At 35.7% G+C, this 24,800-nt stretch overlaps 1 protein-coding gene across 3 annotated transcripts in view; it reads right to left on the bottom strand.

Moving 5' to 3' along the window:
• LOC115218295 (cGMP-dependent 3',5'-cyclic phosphodiesterase-like) overlaps positions 1-24,800 on the bottom strand; it is a 614,814-nt gene that overhangs the window by 134,939 nt on the left and 455,075 nt on the right. For all 3 annotated transcript variants that reach the window (XM_036508346.1, XM_036508347.1, XM_036508348.1), the window contains one exon: positions 16,824-16,905. In XM_036508346.1, the coding sequence (XP_036364239.1) occupies positions 16,824-16,905 (82 nt within the window). The remainder of the gene's footprint in view (positions 1-16,823; positions 16,906-24,800) is intronic.

The following is a 24,800-nucleotide window of genomic DNA, read 5'->3' on the forward strand; positions in this document are numbered from 1 at the left end:
ACACACACACAAGCATACATATATATGAAAGGTATCTTTTAAATCAATACGCAAGGCTTTGGTCAGCCTGAAGCTAGGCCTGAGATGCCATAAACTATAAAGGTGAATATGGATATCATCTGTTAGCTTTTGACTGTTGATACTGAAGACAATTTTGAACAGAAGAATTACAATTAAAAGACTTCCAAAACCAGTGGAAAACTGATTATAGCAGCAACTTGATTAATTCCTAGCAGTATCTGAAGAAGGAATTTTTATATTCTGCAATATTATATCAGACTATGAATAATTAAATTATAACAGTTATTATAGTTCACTCTGCATCGTTGTGCCATTCAAGACATGTTATATTTCACTTCCAAAATAGTTTTCTGGTGAATTTTCTGTGATATTAACAATATTACTACATAAGACAGGTCTAAATACAATATGTAACGATTGTGAGAAAATGATGAATTTACAATAAGAGGGGCTAAACTTTTAAAGCACCACTTATCCCGTACAGTTAATAAATGCAAATTTAAAGATGAGATGTTGCACAGGTGAAACATTGGACAGATCCATATCTATCAAGCTGTAATTGAAGACTCTAAGCGCAATGTAAATGATGTTTAATATGAGAAGAAGGTAACAGGTGCAAAAAAAAAAAAACAACAAAAATAAAACAAATCCCCCCACCCACCCCGGGAAGTAGGATAAATTGAGATATTTAATATCTGCTTTATGTTGTAGCTTATCGTTTATACATCAATGCAACTTGACCTATTTGACTTGGTTCCTTAGTTATCCAGCAACACATGCTGCTGTGTATTAAGGTATCTGCGTAGATATGTGTGTGTGTGTGTGGTGTGAAAGGAAACAGACTGGTAGAGAGAAGGGCGAGAAAGTGGCGGGGAGAGTAAAAGAAGAGTGGTGAAAGAGACTGTGAATAATAGTAACTATCCTATCACCACCACCACTACCACCACCACCACCATCACCATCACTTCCAAGAACCCACATAAAATACTTTAATCAAATCTTCTGCTTCTGAACTATATCTCCGATTTTTTAAATTCTCTCCCTCACATCCTTTGTTTTTCCCTCCATATCTTTCTCTTTCTTTTTATGCAGACAAGCAAAATTGGTGGTGGAGTGGAGGGGTGTTGAGGAAGAAATCCAGACATTTATCATTCCTTGAAGAGGAAAAAAGAGAAAAAAAACTATACAGAAATCAATATCATAATCGCTAAAAAGCAAATGACAGAGACAGACACAAAACTATAGAGACAGAGAGATAAAAGGAATAAATAGATAGAGTGTTACACACATTTAGACAGATAGATGTAATGAAAGCTCAAACAAAATTTAGATAATATGTTAAAAAGCTGGATAAGAATATAGGGCTTCTAACCCCAAACAAGTTCTAAAACCTCTAGATAACATAGATTCCTGGAGAAGTAATGTAATTTTAATAACCTAAAACCACATGGACTCGGGTTCAGTCCCACTGCGTGGCACCTTAGGCAAGTGTCTTCTACTATAGCCTCGGACCAACCAAAGCCTTGTGAGTGGATTTGGTAGACAGAAACTGAAAGAAGCCCATCGTATATATATATATATATATATATATATATATATATATATATATATATTATATGTATTATATATTATATATTATATATATTAAATTTAACAATTAAGGATAACTTCTTAATAAGGAATCTTAACAAGAAATTAAAAGAAAAAAATTATTTTCGAATTCTTTTCTATTATATATATTATATATATATATGTATTTGTGTGTATACGTTTGTGTGCTTACGTCCCTGTAACTTAGTGGTTCGGCAAAAGAGACTGATAGAATAAGTACTAGGCTTCCAAAGAATAAGTCCTGGGGTTGATTTGCTTGACTAAAGGCAGTGCTCCAGCATGGCCACAGTCAAATGACTGAAACAAGTAAAAGAGTAAAAAGATAGTATTCATCTGGTCCAGAAGTGGTGGAATCATTTTAGTCCCAGGAGCTTACTGCAAAGACAGAAGACCCTGATGGAGTGCATCACTACTGAGAAAATTAATGAGTTCCTTTTAGTTTATAAATTTATAAATACTTGTCTTTTATCTTTTATTTGTTTCATTAATTAGACTGTGGCCATGCTGGAGCACTGCTTTGAACAATTTTTTTTGTCAAATTTATCGACCCCAGTAGTTATTTTATTGGTCTTTTTTGCTGAACTGCTAAGTTATGGGGATGTAAACTTACCAGCACCAGTTGTGAAGCAGTGGAAGGGGACAAACAATGACACAAAAGCACACACACACACAATTGAAGGGTTTCTGTCAGTTTCCATCTACCATATCCACTCACAAAGCTTTGGTCAGCCCAAGGCTATAGCAGAAGACACTTGTGCAAGGTGCCATGCAGTGGGATTGAACACGGAACCTTGTGGTTGGGAAGCAAGCTTCTTACCACACAGCCCTGCTTGTGCCTATGAATAACTTATATTAAATTTCTGTTTCATTTTTAAGGTTCTAAATTTGAATGTGTATAAAACTTTGCCTGCAGGTGAGACGTTTCTTTTCATGATTTAGGTTATACAAATGATGAGGAAACCAACAATAACACAGGCAAGCTTTATTTTATTTTTTTTATCAGTTCCAGTCACTGGAGAGCAGTTAGGCTTGGGTTTCCTCCTTGAAGGGCTTAGCTGAACAAATTGACCCCAGAACTTATTTTTTTAAGTCTGGTACTCATTCTGTTGGTCTTAGCATTCTAAACTGTGATAATTCCATAACGAGCAAAAAAAAAAAGAAAAAGAAAGAAAAAACCCACATGTCAGCTTTTTATGTTTGGTAGTGATGAAACACATAAAGGCGGCGAGGTGGCAGAAACGGTAGCACGCCGGGCGAAATGGTAGCCGTATTTCATCTGCCGTTACGTTCTGAGTTCAAATTCCGCCGAGGTTGACTTTGTCTTTCATCCTTTCGGGGTCGATAAATTAAGTACCAGTTACGTACTGGGTCGATGGAATCGACTTAATCCCTTTGTCTGTCCTTGTTTGTCCCCTCTATGTTTAGCCCCTTGTGGGTAGTAAAAAAATATAAACTGATATAAATTGAAATAGAAGCAAAAAGGAGATCCATCATTGGTGGAAGATAGCAGAGGTTCAAGAGGGAGACAGATGGATACAGAGTCTTCATAGTTAGCCATGCCACTTGACATTGGGTTAAAAGATAATTTCACCAAATATGAAGACTTACATTTTTTTCCCTCTCTCCATACATAATTCACACACCTGGCATTTAGCTCAACAGCTTTTGGCAAGTAACCTTTGTAACATCATTATAGAAATAAATGTGATTCATTGAAAATTTACATATTGTGATTTAGTTTCATAAGGGAAACAACACACAGCCTGAATAAATATACAGCACCAAACTAGTATAGTTCACAGTGTCCTTTGCCAACCCATCACATTACAGGGGTGTAAACAAACCAACACCAGTTGTCAAGCAATGATGGGAAGATTAACACACACACACACACACACATAACTGACTTCCACACAGCTTCTGACTTCTAAATTCACTCATAAGGTGTTCTTTGGCCCAGAGTTATAATAGAAGACACTTGTCCAAGATACTGCACAGTGGAACTGAACCCAAAGCCAAGTGATTGCTAAGCAAACTTCTTAACCACACAGCCATTTCTGTGCCTATATGATATTAAACAGACAATAAAGATATCACCTTTGCCTTATTTAATTCTCGTATCCCTTGCATTCAATGTCACTTTACTTTATAAAAACAATCAATGTAAGACGATGTTTACAGCTTGAGGAGATGAGCAGAAGTAAAGGAATTAAAGATCAGGAAGAATTGAAGATTTAAAGTAAAACATATATAGTATAGGAATATGTGGAGTTGATGTGGTAAGGCAAGAAATTCTAATTAATTCTAACCTTAGTGATGAGAAAAAAAAATCATTATCCAAATGAGAAATTGTGGTAGAAAAAAAGCAAGGGAAACAATCCAGTATTTAAACTCTGTGTGTCTACAGGTGTGTATATGTGTTGCACAAACACCACACACACTTCTTTTATTCTTTTACATGTTTCAGACATTTGACTATGACCATGCTGGAGCACCACTTGAAATGGTTTTAGTTGAAGAAATCAACCCCAGGACTTATTCTTTCTAAGCCTAGTACTTATTCTATTGGATTCTTTTGCTGAACTGCTAAGTTACAGGGATGTAAACATACCAACATCGATTGTCAAGGGATGGTAAGGGGACAAACAGACACAAACACACACACATGCACACACACACACACACAGACACAGACACACACACATATATATATATTGTCAATTGTGGAACACAATTGTAACTACATAAACCTAATGATTGCGTAATGTATGAAAATACTAGTTTAGTTCAATATTGTAAAATTGTAAAAATAGCAAATAATAAAATGTAAAAATCAGACTAAGTTGGAAATTCATTGATTGATATATTGTTCTATACACAATGATACATACTAGGATATATATATATATATACAAGCAAAACGACATCCCCCCCCCATCCAATGGATGGTGCTGAGTTGTCAAACATTTAAACCAAATTTTCTGAAAACAATTTGTCTGACTGTCCCATAGGCTTCCCCTTTGAAATTTTTTATGAAAAGCAACAACCTAGGGAACTAAGAAACCAGATAGTCTTTCCTTCCTTCATGCCAAGTTTGAAGAAAATATCTCTTTTGCATCTTGCTTTTTTGGTCTCTTAAATATACTGCATTTTGTGGCATTATTTCAAGCCAGCCAGTTCTTTTTGCGCAAACTGCACAAGCATTTTTCTCGCATATGCGTAGCATCAATCACAACAGCTGATGTATTTGTGCGTACAAATGCATGTTCCCACGGCTTTATCGATCGCATTCTCACCTGGAATCGATTTTTGTAATTTTTTCAAGACTTATACATACCCCGATACCATTGGTATCTACATATCAAATTTGAGCACAATCGGATGGAGGATGCTTGAGATCCTAGAAGACATACACACAGACAGACAGAAGGGATTTTATATAATAGATATTGCACATACACAAATGGTGTCTATGTCTGCTAGTGACTACATAGGCACTTGAATATAGATGGCAGTACATGGTATGGCTGATCTTTAGCAGTATAGTGATAACTTTGGCCATGGTTCAATCTTATTAAACCTCATACCCAAAATCTAGTCTAACCAATACTACACATTTCAGTATAAACTAGAGAGATAAGGTTACTTTAAGAGTCACATCTTTTTCATGATGTCACAGCTTTGATTTAACATGTTGTTTTCCCATACGTGCATACCACCATGATTTTGCAAGGTCATTGACCACAAAAGACTGAAAATTAATTTAATAACATTGATTGAAACCAAAGCCTGAGGTGAGTTAAACCAGATATTGATTCTTGATCGGAAAATGCGACATCTATCAAATAGGATTTCCTGAAATTATTGGTTTGGTTGGTTTTACTCATGTTGGAGCAACAACAACAACAACAGCAACAGAATGAAATTAAATAAAAATAAAGCAATAGTTTAAAAGGAAAGAGAAATTGAAACGAATATTTCTTTTAAAGTCATTTAGTCTACAATGGTAAAGTAAATTTAAACACACACTTGGATATATATATACATACAGGGACACACATGAGTACAGGTATGTAGTTATGAATGTTTGTATTGAATCATCTATATACATATATGTGTGGTATGCAGTATGTGTGTTTGTGTGTGTACATATATATATATATATATATATATATATATATATATATATATAGAGAGAGAGAGAGAGAGAGAGAGAGAAGTACTTGAAAACATATGCTCTTGTGTGTATTGTGAAAGAGAGCAAACAAAATAAATTTCATGTGCTTGTATATATATATATACACACACACAAACAAGTGTACAAGTTTCTATCTATCTATCTATCTATCTATAACTATATATATATGTGTGTGTGTGTGTGTATACATGCATACAAAACTTTACACGTGTATATATATACACATACATACATAAAGAAATACATATAAATTTATAAATATACGCATGTACGTATCTATGAAAATGCTCAGATCTGCAGGGTGTGTGTTTGTGTAGAGGTGACAGAAAGAAGAAACCAGTAGCTACAGTTAAGTTGCTGTCAGCTGTGATAGACAGGAAGGATTTGATCTATAACACTGCTCTGTTCAGTAGGTGATTCCATTTATAGAAAGTGCACCTCATCTAGCACAATATCAAATGTCTTTTCAAAATCTATAAAATGCTGCACACCTCAAACAACTGCTTCTCTCTGACTTCTCATTTCAAAATCAAAATCAAACTCAAAGCAAGAGATCATCTTGGTGACATACACTTCTTCCTTCCTTTTCAAAAAAAATCTACCTAGTTGTTTGCATTTTATTTATTATTAGTATTTTTTTCTTCTTTTGCCTCAATACTAAAACAAAAATGAACAGAATGTATTTTTGAAATTTAAAAAAAAAAACAAAATGATTTTTATTTTTTGGTTTTTCTTGGTCCTGTCTTTCAGCTACTCTCTGTGAAGAATGAATGCAGTTGTTGATGTGTGGTGCTGGTAGGTGTTTTAAATTTCACGAAAGTTTAAAATTAGAAAGTATTAACACATACAGTAGTAAATACTAAATGTGACCATTGACTGTAGTACTGAGACTTATAAACTGCTTGCTTGAGCAAATGTAGAGTTGAAAACACCACATACCAAATACCTATTTCTTTACTACCCATAAGGTGCTAAACACAGATGGGACAAACAAGGACAGACAAATGGATTAAGTCGATTATATCGACCCTGATGCGTAACTGGTACTTATTTAATCAATCCCGAAATACCAGTGGGTTTCAGGGGTCACCAGGAAAGAATGTTCACTGCCCTTAACTCCTTATATGAGGCCTATTAGTCTGACTGACTAGTATCTCAGCTCAAATCCATTTTAGGATCATTGTTTCTTCAGCCAGGTTTTATCATTTCTTTTCAGTCTTATCCATTGGTTGGCTCTCTTAACTGTCATCTGGATGTCTTTCAAGATGTCACTTGCTTACCGATGTTTAATGCCAGTTGATAGCAGTCTCTGTCTTAGCCTGGTTCCAATAAAACTCCCTACATCCAACTTCTATGGGGAAGTGTATTGCACTCCAACTAGCACCTATATGATCTCCTAGTTGCATCTCATACGATTTGTCTTTCCTAACCTGAGCTGTATCTATATTGTCTTAACTAAATAATGTACAGGCATATGCTGAATTAAAATAATAATGTACATAAGTAGAAATGGCTGTGTGGTAAGTAGCTTGCTTACCAACCACATGGTTCTGGGTTCAGTTCCACTGTGTGGCACCTTGGGCAAGCATCTTCTACTATAGCCTCGGGCTGACCAAAGCCTTGTGAGTGGATTTGGTAGACGGAAACTGAAAGAAGCCCGTCATATATAAGTGTGCATATATATATATGTATGTATGCGTGTGCATATGTTTGTGTGTCTGTGTTTGTCTCCCTAGCATTGCTTGACAACCGATGGTGGTGTGTTTACGTCCCCGTAACTTAGCAGTTTGGCAAAAGAGACCAATAGAATATGTACTAGGCTTACAAAGAATAAGTCCTGGGCTCGATTTGCTTGACTAAAGGCAGTGCTCCAGCATAGCCACAGTCAAATGACTAAAAAACAAGTAAAAGAGTAAAAGAGAGTAAGTACATTAATAAGCTTATGAGTCAGTACTCAGCCTTACTTGTATTAGCAGTGAGATTCATTTACTTTTTAAAGTTATCTTTACTGATTTTCTACAGAAAATCTATGGCGATAATTTTAAGACATATATAATATACCACTGCCCTACATAAATATGTTCATATACTGTTAGTTGGATAGCACAGATCAGCAACTTGATCAGTGGAATGAGACAATTAGGCACAGCTGTTTGGATGTTGGCAATTTGATATGACTGACTGGGCTATATGTCTCTACGACTAAATGGATTATGGGATTCACTAGAAATTGATTGATGCATAAAGAAAACTTGACGAAAGCAAATAATTTTTGTTTTATAAGGAAACAATTTAATCAAACACCAGAAAAGAGTTGTGTGTGAGAGAGAGAGAAAGAGAAAGAAGGAGGGAGAGAGAGAGAGAAAGAAGGAGGGAGAGAGAGAGAAAGGAGGGAGTGAGAGAGAAAGAAGGAGGGAGAGAGAGAGAAAGAAGGAGGGAGGGAGAGAGAGAGAGAAAGAAGGAGGGAGAGAGAGAGAGAAAGAAGGAGGGAGAGAGAGAGAAAGAGAGAGAGAGAGAGAGAGAGAGAGAGAGGGAGAGAGAGAGAGAGAGAGAGAGAGAAATCAGAACAGATTTCCAGAATATTCTAAGGAAAAATATGAAGAGAAAAATGATTCTGCAAATCTTGATGGAGTCTAAGTAAGCCAGAATATCATAGTCCCTCATGACTGAAGGGGTCTTTACCCTTTATATATTTATAGTTAATCCAAACAAGAAAGCACAAAAAAACACAACAACGCGAGGACGTGGAACAAATATAGTATTATTGGATGCTCAGGAAAGAAGGAAAGAAGGAGGGTTTAATGTTTCGAGCGGAGCTCTTCGTCGGAAACATAGGAGAAAGAAAGATCCAGAGAAGGGAAGACAGAATAAAAAAATCGCCAACAGTACACACACAGTCACATTTTGAAATACACACACATATATATATATAATCAGCCAAAATTGCGAAGATAATCTGGTATTTGACTGAGGAAAGAAAATTTCAAATGACCCGTCCTTGTTTTCTTTGTATTGTCTATTTGGATGCTTTGTTGTCCCATTTTTGTATCACCTAACTGTCCGGATGTTTTGCGTTCTTGTCCCATTTTGTATTATATATATATATTGATAGTTATATAGTTATATGTGATTAGGCACATTTAAATAATGAAACACAAAATTAACACCTTGAGTAGGCAATGCAAACAACAGAATGGAACAACTGACCCCACCATTTCTAGCTACTCAGTCCTTGCAAAACCAGAGTATAACCACAGACATGACTGTCTTGGCAGTTATGAACTGTTAGTAATATGCTAAGACTTCAACATGAAAACAGAGAACTGGTAGAGGAATACACCAAATTTGGCCAGACTTAATCGGGATATTGCTTGTGCAGACTTACATGTAGAGCAACGTAAACCATCCAGAGATAACTACCAAGGAGATGAGCAAAAACCTCTGTTCTCTGATAAATATCTCAATCTTTCTCAACCAGTTTATTTGCCAGAATGGCATTGTGAAACTAATGTTAACCTTTTTTGTGCTAGATGAGGTGCACTTTTTGCATTTTTATTAAAATACATTTCGCTTTGTTTCAATTAATTTTCAAATTAATGAAGAATTTAGTGAAGTAATTTAGTTATTATTAAGCTGGTATTTTGAATTAAATTCACTTAAATTTATAATGTAAGAGTTTAATTTAATTCAATTTAAAACAAGAAGTGTGTATCTTAGAACCAGGTGCAGTCTCAGGTAAGTTTGTAGCAAAATGGGTTATGATGGAAAACAAGCAGAATGTGTAGTGGGAAAGCAATATCAATAATAATTAGAGGACTAAAGGTGGCAAGCTGGCAGAAATGTTAACACGTCAGGTGAAATGCTTAGCAGTATTTTGTCTGCCACTACATTCTGAGTTCAAATTCTGCCAAGGTTGACTTTGCTTTTCATCCTTGGGGGGGGGGGGGTCGATAAATTGAGTACCAGTTGTGTACTAGGGCCAATCTAATTGGCTGTCCCCCTCCTCAAAAATTTTGGGCCTTGTGCCTAGAGTAGAAAAGAATATTTGTTTTTTCAAAGGTAGTGAGCTGGCAGAAGTGTTAGCATGTCAGGCGAAATACTTGGTGGTATTTCATCTGCCACTACATTCTGAGTTCAAATTTTGCCAAGGTCGACTTTGCCTTTCATTCTTTCAGAGGCAATAAATTAAGTACCAGTTGCATATTAGCATCAATATAATTGACTGGCTCCCTCCCCCAAAATTTTGGGCCTTGTGCCTAGAGTAGAAAAGAATAATTAGAGGACTAGGTCTGGTAAAAAAAAAAGCCCCATAAAACTTATGGTAGGGCATACAATCCCACAAAATAACCCTGTTAGGTAGAACCCCTATTCTATGCAAAATGTTTTCTGTTGAATAACATAATTCTCACAGTTAAAATTTCTGCACAACCCATGCAACATATTTACTATACAACTGTCACATGATAAAATAACACAACTCACGCAAAATATATTACACATTGACTAACATAATCAATACTCGATACTATAACATATCCAACACACCATCAAGAACTCATGTTCTGCAGGTGTGTCATCCAATAACCTACACAGCACCTGACACTAAAGCACATAATACAACCCACATAATCACAAATGAAACATAATCAACAGCTAACAAAATGACACATCTCTTGTTTCCCATATTCTACGTAACAAACACTAAAATTACACCAGGAACAACAAAACAAAAACAGATGTAACACACAGACACAGAAGGAACAAAGAGGGAACACAGGGGGAAAACCTGGTGAGCAGTAAAAATTGCATGGATCTGGTGAAAACATGATAATAATGATGGTGATGACTGTAATGATGGTGGTGGTGATGGTGATGATGAAAATGATGGTAATGATGTAGATGGTGTGTGGTGGTGGTGGTACTGCTGCTACTGATGATGATCGTCATTTGTTTTATGAGTAAAATTATGCAGGTAAAGACTATATGAAAACCAATGAAATGGATTATATCCAGTTTTGTTATATACAGAGTCATATTTATCCTGACTGAGGATTGATTATACTAAGGGTATAAGCATTTATGGATTATTCAGCCAAGTACTCAGTAATTTAATGAGTAATTGGCTCCTCTGATCAAACAGACAGAAAAGATGTGGTACATGCATATAGCAAAAAAGAGACTGACAAAATGACTACAGCCTGGGATATAGTATATTTCTTTAATCTACACAAACAAAGAGATCATGACGAATTTAAATTATCCAGATACTGTCGTTGAACACTGCCAGGAAAAGAAGTGCTTTCTGATTAAAGCATCAGCCCAAGAAGATGCTAATGTAACTCTAAATGAAATGGAGAAATTATTCAATTATATAAATCTTGAAATAGAGATAACCAGAATGTGGGGATTGATAACAAAGAGAATCCCTGTAATAAATAAGTACTTTGGGAATGATTAAAAGGGATGTAGACAAATGCTACTATCACCTCCAGCACATGTACTCATACAGGTGTTAGAAAGTCAAACAAAATACCTTGTGGTATTTGCGCCACCTTTCAATACTCTGAATTCAAATCCTTGCAAGTTCACTGTTCCTTTCTATCCTTTTGGGGGCTGATAAATTGAGTACTAGTCCAGAATAACAAATCAACAGAATTGTAAGAACACAAGATGAGATGCTTTGCAGTCTCTGCACCGACTCTCGTTCTGATGGAAATAACAAGGATGATACAAGTTCCATATTTGTTTTCAAGCCACCATTGTTTTCCAAGGAAGGGGTATTGTTTGACATTAAAAGAGGATACATGTGTATGAGCAACTGGTATTCTTCCAGAAAACATCTTGCCTAGGCCTGTGTCTACAACAAATGCACAAAGGTCATTGATGCATGTATGCCTCTAGTTTTCATTATATATCAGGGAAGGCAAGCTAGCAGAATTGTTAAATCAGTGGAAAAAATTGCTTTATGATATTTCTCCTACTCATTATGTTCTGAGCTGAAATTCCACTGGGGTTCACTTTGCCTTTCATCTTTTTGGGGTCACTTTGCCTTTCATCTTTTGGTGGGGTCATCTTTTTGGTTAAGTACTGTGGTTATGTAATTGATGGTGAGCTGGCAGAATCGTTACCACACTGGACAACATGCTTAGCAGCATTTCATCTGTCTTTACATTCTGAGTTCAAATCCTGCTGAGGTTGGCTTTGCCTTTCGTTCTTTCAGGGTCAATAAAATAAGCACTAGTTGAACACAGTGGTCAATTTCCTTCGAAATTTTTGGCCTTGGGCGGAAATTTGAATTCAATGTTAACGACTACTTTACCTCAGAATTGTTGGTCTTATGTTAAAATTTGAAATCATTATATATCAAGGATGGACGTAAACATTGGAAACAAAGCCTGGTGTTTTTTTAACAAAATCCTCTAAGTTCTCTTGCCCTCGGAAATACAGTGAACCAGAGATTACCTCATTGGGAATCAGTAAACAAAGGCATTATTATTTCTAGACTGTGATATGCAATAAATAACAATAAAGAGTATTAAATATGTAGAATTAGAAGCTAAAGAAGAAACTGCACCCCCTCCACCAATAAATCTAGAAATTTTTTTTTTTAAACCAGCATAAAATAAACAGTAAATAAAAAAGAAGGAATAAGTACTCTAAAAGAAGAAATAAGTAGTAAATAAAATAATTTTATGAAAATATTTGTGATAATACTTTTTTCTTCCTCTGAATGCTGTCATTTTTAATCTATCAAAATCTTCCCCAGTCTTCATCCAAAAATATCTTCAATCTTTAAAAAAAAACTGAATCATTATAGGAAAATTCTGACTAAAATACAACACACAGCTGATTATTACCCACCATGCTGTTTAAGTAGTCTTGATGTATAATTTATTCTGAAAACAATCACATACAAACTTCAAACAATATGTTTTTTTTTGTTGTTTTTTTTTTGCTATTTATTTTCTTTAGCAGACAGAATGTTATAAAATCATAGCAAATTTAGTTCCAAAGATAACAATAAGAGAAAAGACAAAGAATGCAACAAGAGCAGCAATAACAAAAAAAAAAAAAATATAGTAAAGAAAACTGTTGGTGGTTAAATATAAAACAATTATAAGTTTAAAGACTCCTCAGAATGATAAACACAATAACTGTGAAAATATCCCATCGGGAAATAAGAATGGACAAAAGAATCCATGAAATGCAGAGAATGTAAACATGGTCACTATAATAATAACAAAATGTTAGTGCAATGATGATGATGATGATTTCTTAGACTGATATTGGCATTACAGAATTCATACTCAAGCAAATCTTTTATCTGATCTTATCTTATAACATTATCCAATCTATTAATAGTTACTTGTTTAGACCCTACGTCAGGCCCTGATCAAGCAGACATATGATAAAAGGCAACCCAGTCACGATAATTCTGTCTTTCTTTTCAGGCATAGTGTGTCTAAGGCTACATTATCCGATGTGTCTTTTATATTTAAGATGAGGTTTAATTTGAGGAAGAGTTGGCTGTTATATCTAGTAGGTGGAGTGACCACAAGAGAATAAATTAAGAGAGTAATTTCAGACTTTTCTTGTATATTGATACGCCCAAGTGACTTAATAATTTAATGAGAATAGAAGACTAATTGATTTAATTTTTTTTTTATTATCATTTTCTTTAACAGCCTCATCAGAAGAGGACAGGCAATGCTTATGATCCACTTTAAAGGCATCTGCAACAGGTGGATGGAAGTGAGGAATTTATCCTTTGGCCACAGACCTAACACAAATGCTTGCATCAAAGGCGTCCAATGGCCAAGAGATGATGTTAAACCTTGTGAATTAAGTCTGCTACACTATAACAAGAATGGTTCCTTCAATTAGATTTTACACACTTTCCATGTATCACATTACACTCACACAGCTGGAAGATGCAGTAAAAAAAAAAGAATTGCTCAAGGAGCTGTGAAGAAACTCTCTTAACTTCACATAAATTTCAACATGATTATAGAAATAGACACAAACGATAAAGGTAACAGGTGTTAGAAAGAAATTTACAAAACTTTACAGTAGATCCACTCACCCTTGTTCTCTTTAATAGTGTTTTAGTAAAAAAATTATAGATGACCTGGGTACTGAAAGTTTCTAAGTTCAACTCTAATCCAAAGAACTGTAGACGTAATGTTTATATAAATGTCTAGAAAATTCGTTTTTATGTTCATTTCTGTATGCTAGCATTGGTCAGTTCATCTTGAATTGTTTCAGTTAATGGATTGTGGCTACTCCCTGAAGGGTTTTAGTTGAATGTAAGACCCCAATACTTAATTTTGGGGCCTGGTATTTATTCCACCAGTCTGCTAAGTTATGGCGATGTAAACAAACCAGCACTAGTTTTCATGTAATGATAGGAGACAAAATCTCCCTCTCTATCTCTGGCCAAATAACCATGTACCTCTACAGTAAGACACCGGTTTCTGTCTCTCTGTCACACTCTAAGCTCTCATCATCTGGCACAACATCACCTCCTCCAATGCCCCCCCTCCCCTCTCAAAGGATCTTTGTCTTGCAAGTTATTTGGTGACCCTGCAGTGCTGGTGCTATGTAAAAAAATATCCAGTCCACACTGTAAAGTGGTTGGTGTTTGGAAAGGGTACCTGGCAGTACAAACCATGCCAAAACTGACCTTTCTTGTGCTTGTGCCACATAAAAAGCACTCAGTTCCCTCTGTAGGGTGGTTGGTGTTAGTAAGGGTATCCAGTCATAAAATTCATGCCAAAACAGACACAGAAATCTGATGCAATCCTTTACCTGGCCAGCTCTTGTCAAACTGTCCAACTCATGCCAGCATGGAAAGCGGACTTCAAATGATGATGATATTTATACAACAGGCTTCTTTTACTTTCCATTTACTAAATCCACTCACAAGGCTTTTGTCACCGCAAGGCTATAGTAGAAGACATTTGCCCAAAGTGCTATGCAGAGAGACTGAACCTAGAACCATGTGTTTGGGAAGTAAACTTTTTACCACACATCCTCACCTCTTTTACTCTTTTACTCGTTTCAGTCATTTGTCTGTGGCCATGCTGGAGCACCGCCTTTAGTTGAGCAAATCGACCCCCGGACTTATTCTTTGTAAGCCTAGTACTTATTCTATCGGTCTCTTTTGCTGAACCGCTAAGTTACAAGGACGTAAACACACCAGCATTGGTTGTCAAGTGATGTTGGGGGGGACAAACACAGACACACAAACATACACACTCATATATACGACAGGCTTCTTTCAGTTTCCGTCTACCAAATCCACTCACAAAGCTTTGGTCGGCCCAAGGCCATAGTAGAAGACACTTGCCCAAGGTGCCACACAGTGGGACTGAACCCGGAACCATGTGGTTCGTAAGCAAGCTACTTACCACTCAGCCATGCCTACGCCTGAAAATATTTTATTGAGGCTTTGTTTTACAGCCAGATGCCCTTCTTGTTGCTACCCCATTTCAAGTAAGGGATCTCTCATTATGTACATCTTTGAAAGAGCAGTGCTGGGGGATGATTTGGTGGTAGGGAAATGACAAGAATCTTCATTACTTATAGCTCAGTAGCTTTTTTCCGTGTGAAGTGCACAGAGAGTAAACATCTACACAGACACACACACACACATGTGCACGCATGCACACGTACACACACACACACATGTGCACGCATGCACACGTACACACACAAAGTCAGACAAAATGAGAGAAGACAGGTCAATGACTGAGCAGTGTTTAAAGCAGGCTGGCTCACAAACAGTTGTCAACCAGAAAGATGGTCTCATAGATAAATGTAAGAAGGTGTGTCTACTAGATAGATGGTCTAAGAATGTGTGTATGTATGTGTGTGTGTGTGAGAAAAAGCTGTGCAGAGTATGTGCTGTCACCACATTAGGAATAATAGATACTATAATTGAGAATATAATACAACTCTTTCAATTCAACGACACACACATGCACAAATGACAGGCTTCCATACAGATCATACAGATTTTGTCTACCAAATTAATTCACGGGGTATTGGTTGGCTTGGGGCTACAATATAAAAAGACACTTGCCCAAGGTTCCACACAGTGGGGCCAAATCCCAAACCATGTGGTTGCAAAGAGAGCAATGCCTATGGATCTTATCATTCTTTTCTTTCTCCATTTAATATATTTGTGAAGCTTAGAGCTAACATGGCTTGGTGATATGACCCCATGCTGTCTGTAAATTAAATTTTAAATAACCTGTCTAACAGCTTGATGAAGTTATATTTAACCTTTAAATGACAGACATCAATTGATGTTTCATTAGAGAATGGTGAACACCATCAGTTAATGTTTCAAAAATTTTACATGGATACATCTATCATCAATTAATGTTTGAGTGTCTACTTTATCAAATGTGTCTATGTGTAAGCAGCCCCTATCAATGGGAGAAGTCAAGTCACAAATGGAAAATACAAAGAGTGATGAAGATATTCTAAATAGCAGAGAACCACACAATGCTTCAACGATCTCTGGATGGAAAAAATGCACTGATGTTTCTCCATTTATATATCTAGTTTGACAACAATGTGGGAATCTCATATGAATTTACGATCATGTCAGATGCAAAGGAAAGTGAAAATTTTGTACTTATTTAACCCTTTAGTGTTTAAACCGGCCACATCTGGTCCAGATATTCTACTTGTTTTATATTTGAACTAGCCATATCTAACCACTCACACCTAACCTACATTGACATTCTAAAAATAAGCAATCACATCATTGAAACCTCAAAGCTGTAAGACAATGCATGAGTAATTCAAAACAATTTGAGTGAAAAAGTATTACATTTAACAGAGTAATCTGAACACTAAAGGGTTAAAGTGAAAATTATTGCAAAAATTACCCTGTTTTTTTTGGGTGTTTTTTTTGCCCATTTAGTACACACATCCATGCAACCCTTACCTGCCATTCAAGAGTTAAACTATTCATACTTACCACAGAGCTGAAGAACTGCAGCGTCTCTTTTATTGTCCGTGCCCATCGCCTGAGATTTTAACCGCTTATAAGCGGCGTTTGTCTGCAGAAAGAGAGAGAGAACAATTGGAAAATTAAGAGAATGGCAATAATAGTAAATTTTAAATATTGGAATTCTATAGGAATTCTTTTAAACAAAGATTTTCTTAATGATGTATATTAACAAATTTAGAATTTACATGACATGGTTGTGAAGCTGTTCTGTAGTGCAAATATAGTAAAGTGTAAATATAATCTTTAGTTACATAATATAGACTTAATCTTACATTGTGTAGTCATCATGATCATAGTATAATGTACATATGCCATATTTATAGTCGTCAGTACATATTAACAATAGATATACTAAGGATCCTATTGTATATTACATAGTTTAGCTATAATATAGACAATAAACAATGAAGAAACCACCTGGTGGACCGACTAGAAATAGCAGACAAATCTCTTACAGATTACCCCCAAGGAAAGGAAGAACACATTGGACAAAATAGTTCACGACACATAAAAATATGGGATGGGCATGACTGGAATATATTTGATCAGAGGCTTTCTCAATGAGGGCTGACCTGGTGCTAAGAAACTTGGGGTATAGATATAATATAGATTTACTGTACAGAAAGGTGATAGACACAGTTTTATCTTTTATCTTTTTCTTGCTTCAGTCATTGGACTAGGGCCATGCTGGAACGCCATCTTGAAGGGGATTTAGCTGAATGAACCAACTTCACTGGTTATGCTTTAAAGCCTGGTACTTATTCTATTGGTAATCAAACCAACAGTGATTGTGATGGGGGACAAACACTGAGAGAGAGAGAGAGAGAGAGAAAGAGAAACACACACACAAACACATGCACACACACACATATACACCCCCACACACACACAAACACATGCACACACATATACATCCCCCACACACACACAAACACATGCACACACACACACATACATCCCCCCACACACAAACACATGCACACACACACATATACATACCCCACACACACACAAACACATGCACACACACACATATACATCCCACCACACACAAACACATGCACACACACACATATACATACCCCACACACACACAAACACATGCACACACACACATATACATCCCACCACACACAAACACATGCACACACACACATATACATCCCCCACACACACACAAACACATGCACACACACACACATACATCCCCCCACACACAAACACATGCACACACACACATATACATACCCCACACACACACAAACACATGCACACACACACATATACATCCCACCACACACATATACATCCCCCACACACACATATTTATGATGGCCTTTCAGTTTCTGTCAATCAAATCCACTCACAATGCTTTGATTAGTCTAAGGTTATAGTAGAAGGCACTTGCCTGAGACCCAAATCCATAAACTAACCATATGGTTTGTTTATGGATTAAGCCTGGAATGAAATGAACAAACCTAAGTTTATTTCATTCTTTTCTTTGACTAAGTTGTGTAACCAGACTGATGTTTTTACATGGTGTTTAGAAGTTGGTCGCAATATATACATGTGCTTAGGTTAGTGTTAACCTGTTTAGGTGTTGTTGTTAGGCCACCAGATGAGCCCTGATTAAGGAAACTTCTGATCAAAGTGTTCCAAACAAGATCATCACATAGTTTTTCAGATAGTATCTACAGTGATTTTCCTTTTCTAAGATGTTAGGATGTGCATTGAAGGAGATTTGGTAGCTATTTCTAGCTGGCCAAGTGAGTACATGGTGACCCTGCCTTCTTTTGGCTTGACCGTTAAGAGGTTGCTATTGTTGTAACTTAGTTCTTAACTTCTGACAGAGTATATCTATAAACAAAGGCTTTCCAGCTTGACCACTTTACCCTATATTTTAGACATTGTGTACCAAGGACTACATTATCAAATGTGCCTGTTTGCTTTTTACGATAGTTTAGTGTGATTTGGAAGTGATTTGGCTGCTATTTCTAATAGGTTGAGAAACCATGTAGAGACTACCTTGTTTAAGTTTATAATGTAGTGTTACAGAAGTGTAAATGATGTGTTGAGGTACATGTTACATGATGCATATAGGCTTGAGTTGAAATCAAATATATATGCTTAGGGTTCAACTGAAAGGGTGTGCATGAAATGGCTTGAGTTTGATACATAATAAAGGTTTGTTGGTTCAAATAAAAATATATAAATACATAAAATATGTAATCAGAAGCAGATCATAGATTAGAGAAGATCAATCATAAAGTGAATAGCAAAAGATAAAGATAATAATTTGTAATTAGCAATGGAAACAGTATTAGTTTAAAATAGCATTTTGTATATCTTACTTAACATGGATATACTGCAGGAAGCCAGAAAAGCATCTCATACAGAGGTACAGCGCTAAAAAGCACCGAAATAGATCAGTAGCAGACAAAAAGTTTATTTTACAGTATATCAATGTTAAGTAAAGTATACAGAATGCTATAAAGGGTACAGTTTAATTAAACAAGACAGGTGATAGAAGGGGACTGAGCAGAGTGGAATTCTTCAGCAACATCTGTGCTTTGAAACTGTTTTGAATTGATAAAATAAATACCAGTAATATACAGGGCTCAATTCAGTCAACTATGAATTTCTAACAAAAAACCAAAAAGACCTTGTGCCTAGTTTGAAGAATGGAACAGCTTTATTAATCTTTATTATTCTAGTACAGGCTTACTCTTTTACTCTTTTACTTGTTTCAGTCATTTGACTGTGGCCATGCTGGAGCATCGCCTTTAGTCGAGCAAATCAACCCCGGGACTTATTCTTTGTAAGCCCAGTACTTATTCTATCGATATCTTTTGCCGAACTGCTAAGTGACGATGACGTAAACACACCAGCATTGGTTGTCAAGCAATGCTAGGGGAACAAACACACACACACATATATATATACATATATACGACAGGCTTCTTTCAGTTTCCGTCTACCAAATCCACTCACAAGGCATTGGTCGGCCTGGGGCTATAGCAGAAGACACTTGCCCAAGATGCCACACAGTGGAACTGAACCCGGAACCATGTGGTTGGTTAGTAAGCTACTTACCACTCAGCCACTCCTGCGCCTTGTTTATAAAAAAAAAATGATAATATAACCATATTTTATGTGATTCCTGCCATGCTAAAAATCTTTAGATTAGAAGGAAAATTTGGACAACAATATCTTTCATCCTAGAAATATTTTCAAGTAAAACAGTCTAAATGATTTGTTCTGAATGGTAGAGGAATGACCAAAAGAGTACAATTGCAAATTCAAGTGGCTGAAATGGGGTTCCTGCAAAGGTCTGTGAAATGGGATTCCTCCAAACATTACTTGACAAGGTGCAGCTCCGAGATCAGGAGTCTCTCCAAGTCATGCTAGTACTTTTCAGCATTGGGAAGTCACAGAATGTTGCAGGAACAATTTTCAAGAAGAATTCTTCAAGCTGAGCCAACCAGCAGAAGACTTAGGGAATAGACCAAGAATAGGGTGATTGGATAATAACCATAGTCTCAGTTAGTCATGCTTGGGAATCCAGCCAGGAAGTCTAATGACAGCTGCTTTAGAAAAGGGCCCTATGGAGGAAGCATCTGAGGACTCTACTCTGACAACTCTTCCTGGAATAGCGGATGGAGAAGATGAATGGTGTTTCTGTGACGTGTCCGAAACATTAAAATATCTTCTTTACCAAACCTATGACTAATTTATTATTTAATATACATCCTACAAAATTACAGCTGTTTGTTTTAGAATTATAAACCAAACATAAATAACCTGTCCATCCTTTGTGGCTTGTATATTTATTTATTTATATCACAGTCTGTGAACAATAACATAATTAGTTTCATGTTTCAAATGGGCTAATTACCGGTCTGTTGCATTCTCAATGGTGACAGTCACAAGAGACCGTCTGTATAATTCAGTGCTAACAAATATCACAAGAGAATTCATTTGGAATGCACTGACTTCTCAGTTTTCTTGCTTTTATTTATATCCTTTATCATTATACATTGGTGATAGATATCCACATAAATATATATACAATTGACTTCTGTAGTTTTTATCTACCAAATTCCACTCACAAAGTACTGACCAACCCATGGTTACTGTAGAAAAAGTCTGGAACCATGCATCTATGAAGTGAACTTATCCACAGTAGCTATATACACCAAGGCAGATAGTTTTACATGAGTAAGATTCACCAAATATAAGCATTGCACATATTGTTTTCAAATTTTGGCACAAGGCCAGAAATTTCAGGGGTAGGACTAAGTTGATTACATTGACCCTAGTGCTCAACTGGTTTTATTTTATTGACCCCCCCCCCCAAAAAAAAAAGATGAAAGGCAAAGTCAACCTCAGAATCTAAATTTAGAATGTAAAGATGGACGAAATGTTGCAAAGTATTTTGCCTGGCATTAGATATATTGACATCTATTAACTAAAATGACACTCAAAAACCAATTATAATTAAGTAAAATATCAATTAGAAATGATACTTCAAATATGTACACAAATGAGAAGAACCCAGAGAATTTATTTTTGTGTTTCTAAAAGATGAGCTATCTTTTATAGCAGAAAATTTAATAACCTTCAAAGATAGCCTCTTGAAGGTTTCAGAGAATCAAATGCTCCTTAAGCCATTGAATCACTGAAGAACATGACTTTATCAAATATGCATCCAGTGTACTGGAAAATCTATTATTCTGCAGATATTTAGAAAATCTTTATCTTGCTGCATTAGCTTCAATGGCTTCTAGAAAAACATATCTAAATTTCTATGTCGCTCCTTTTAACTTCCTTATCTTTCATTAAATAATGTCTTCTCAGCATTTTGCAAGCAAATAGCAATTTTATGATTCAATTTTCCAGAGAATTACTTCAGTTAAAAATTAACCATGCACATCATATGGTCTATTTTACTACACTGCTCAAGTGAAGCATCATAGAAATCATCAGGGACAAAATAGTTCTAGTATGGCTATGAAACTACAATAAAACTAGTAATTGAGGAACTACAGTCAATAATATTTCTAAAAATTGACGTTCTCAACAGAAGGAAGACTTTCCTGCTTATCTCTGTCATATTAAACATCGATCCAGTGATGATTCTATGAAAACATTTAAAGCAATGGTTCACAAACTTCTTTCATTTTTTTTTCTTTTTTACAAGAAGTATACTTCAGAACAAATGAAAATATATTGGTGTACTTTGTGCACTGATAGACTCTGTGCATAAAGTAAAAAAAGAAACAAAAAAAATTGTATTAAAAAATGTTATTCATATAGTTTAGTCTTTAGCAATAAATATTTTAAACTACAGAAAATTATCAAGTACTTATGCCAGTCTATTTAATAAATGAAGCTAAGTTAAGAAGCATTTATTTTTAGAATTACCGTTTTTTTTTTCTCTTTCATTTTTTAAAAAAAGAAATGTAATAGCTATTATTGTTGTGACACATCTAGCTAGATCTCATGGCACACCAGTGTGCCATCATACAATATTTCCAGTGATTTCAGTCATATAAAGACAAACTGGAACTCACTACATTGTGTGACAGAGTGAAAATTCAATCACATTTTATCGCATCCTTGGTTACAGTACTCTCCATTAAAAAGACATACTCTCATATGTTTAAATCTACAGAGGTACTCAGTTTGGAGGTAAACTGGCTGTATGGTTAAGGCAGTGGACTATAGGCCAGGAATTCAAATTCTATTACAACTATGGTGTGTTTGCACTTTATATTAAGGTATTTAATATTTTAATACCTCACTTTGGAATGCAACAACATATGTAAACAAACTTTTATCTTTTTTTTAGAGGAGTTGAATGTGTATTGTATTGTACAGAAAAAAAGGTAATAATTCAAATGCAGTATAACCCTGAAAACAGTAGAAAGATTGGGTATTATAACTTGGATCCTGTGGCTGTTTGTTGACAATTTTTTTCTGTTTCATAAGGATAATAATACCCATTCTTTCTGCTGTTTCACAACTATGCTGTGTTTGAAATATTACATTCTTGTCTGTACAATACAATATCTCGATTTGTTTTTCTAACTCTAAATTTAATTCTGACTTAACAACCAAAGTCATTACTGGTACAGAGACATTCAGCTATAAAAACTTTGCTTCATTGATAAGTATATCAAATTTTAGGCAAAGGTTCAAAATTTGGTATAGCGATCAATGTTTGTATGAAGAAAAAATATAAAGTAGTAAGAAAAAACCTGATATTCTTTTCTACTATAGATACAAGGCCTGAAATTTTAGGGTGGAGGTCTAGTTGATAACACTGACCTCAGTGCTCAACTGGTTCTTATTTTAACATTCTTGAAAAAATGAAAGGCAAAAATTCTCAGAACATAAAGGTGGAGGAAATGCCAATGAGCATGTCTGACATTCTAACAATTCAGTCAGGGTGCCACCTTCCTAAAAGTAACATGAAAAAGTGAATGTAAAAGTGTCAAATGAAAAGTGATGTCAAAAGTTTAAGTTAATTTCTAGAAAATAGATAATTCAACTCTTTTAATGAGACAGGACAACCTAAAATTATTTTTCAAGAACATAAAATTACAACTGCTACACCTAGCTTATATGTCACACTTGTTACATATGAAGCAATACACAACACTCTTCTAGCAACACTACAATGGCCTCTGAATTAACTAGATGCATACCTCCACCTTCCAGGCTCACCTTTCCTTTCTTCCAAATCTTACACAAATACATCACACTGTTCTTTCTCCCTTGTGAAGGTGCATGACTTAGCGGTTAGGCTATTGGACTCATGATCGTAATATTGTGGTGATCGTAACAAGCAGTGTGTCGTGTTATTGAGTAAAACACTTCATTTCACATTGCTCCAGTCCATTCAGCTGGTAAAATGAGTAATCCTTCAATGGACTGGCATCCCATCCAGGGATGAATATATACGCCAGAGAAACCAATCCTTGGCTCCTTAAAGAGTAATGTGGACTAACCATTCTTTCTCCCTTATAATTAAGAACACCTTCTCCATCCACATATTTCCAATAGACTCCAACTCACAGATGTTTGAACTGAACATCAACTACCTCAACTTCACCCATCTCTGAGAAACCTTCTCTTTCAACTAACTTATAAAACTGTAGCATGAGTAAAAGTTAATTTACAGTGAGATGCATCTTTAATAACAATCACTTAACAAGAAATACTATTTATATTTCAACTAGAGACAAATAAAATACTTTAGATCCTAATTTCATGCTTCATGTCTAACCATTTCACTTAGTAATTAATAATGAAGCAAGCTCCATAAAGTTTCTAATGAGCTTAATAAACAGACATGTATCAATTCTTTCTTAAAGATGTTTCAACTTCCCACATATTATCGATATCACTAGTTAAAAGAATAAACATCACACAATCTCATTTCTCTTTTACAAGCTTTGCTTTATGGCTACTTAAGCAATCAATATTGCATGTGATGTATGAGGTCTGATCAAAGCGTATCAGGACTGGTGCTATAAAAAGGAAAACTACAACATCAATTTGGCATTCATCTTTATCCTTTGAAGTTGTCCCCTTCTGAAGCCATGTATTTTATCCAGCATTCTTTCCATTGATGGAAGCATCCCTAGGACTCCTTGTTTTGAAATGTTGAGAAGCTGCCTCGTTGCATTCTTGGGGATTTCCTCAACACCATGAAATCTTGTTGGAGGTCTTTCACTGAAAAGACTGAGCATTGGTTTTGGAGTCATAGCCACAGACCCACTATTTGTCACCTGTTAAGACCATTTTCAAAATGTTCCATCTTTCTTGATCCTGTGCATCTGAAACCTGATCTTGCTAAGATGACCACACTCAGCGCCCTTTTGTTGAACATGCTAATAATTATGTTAGTGTGCTGCCTTCCTAAAAGAGCTCATATTA

This window comes from Octopus sinensis, linkage group LG13 (assembly GCF_006345805.1).
Source record: "Octopus sinensis linkage group LG13, ASM634580v1, whole genome shotgun sequence".
Taxonomy (NCBI): domain Eukaryota; kingdom Metazoa; phylum Mollusca; class Cephalopoda; order Octopoda; family Octopodidae; genus Octopus; species Octopus sinensis.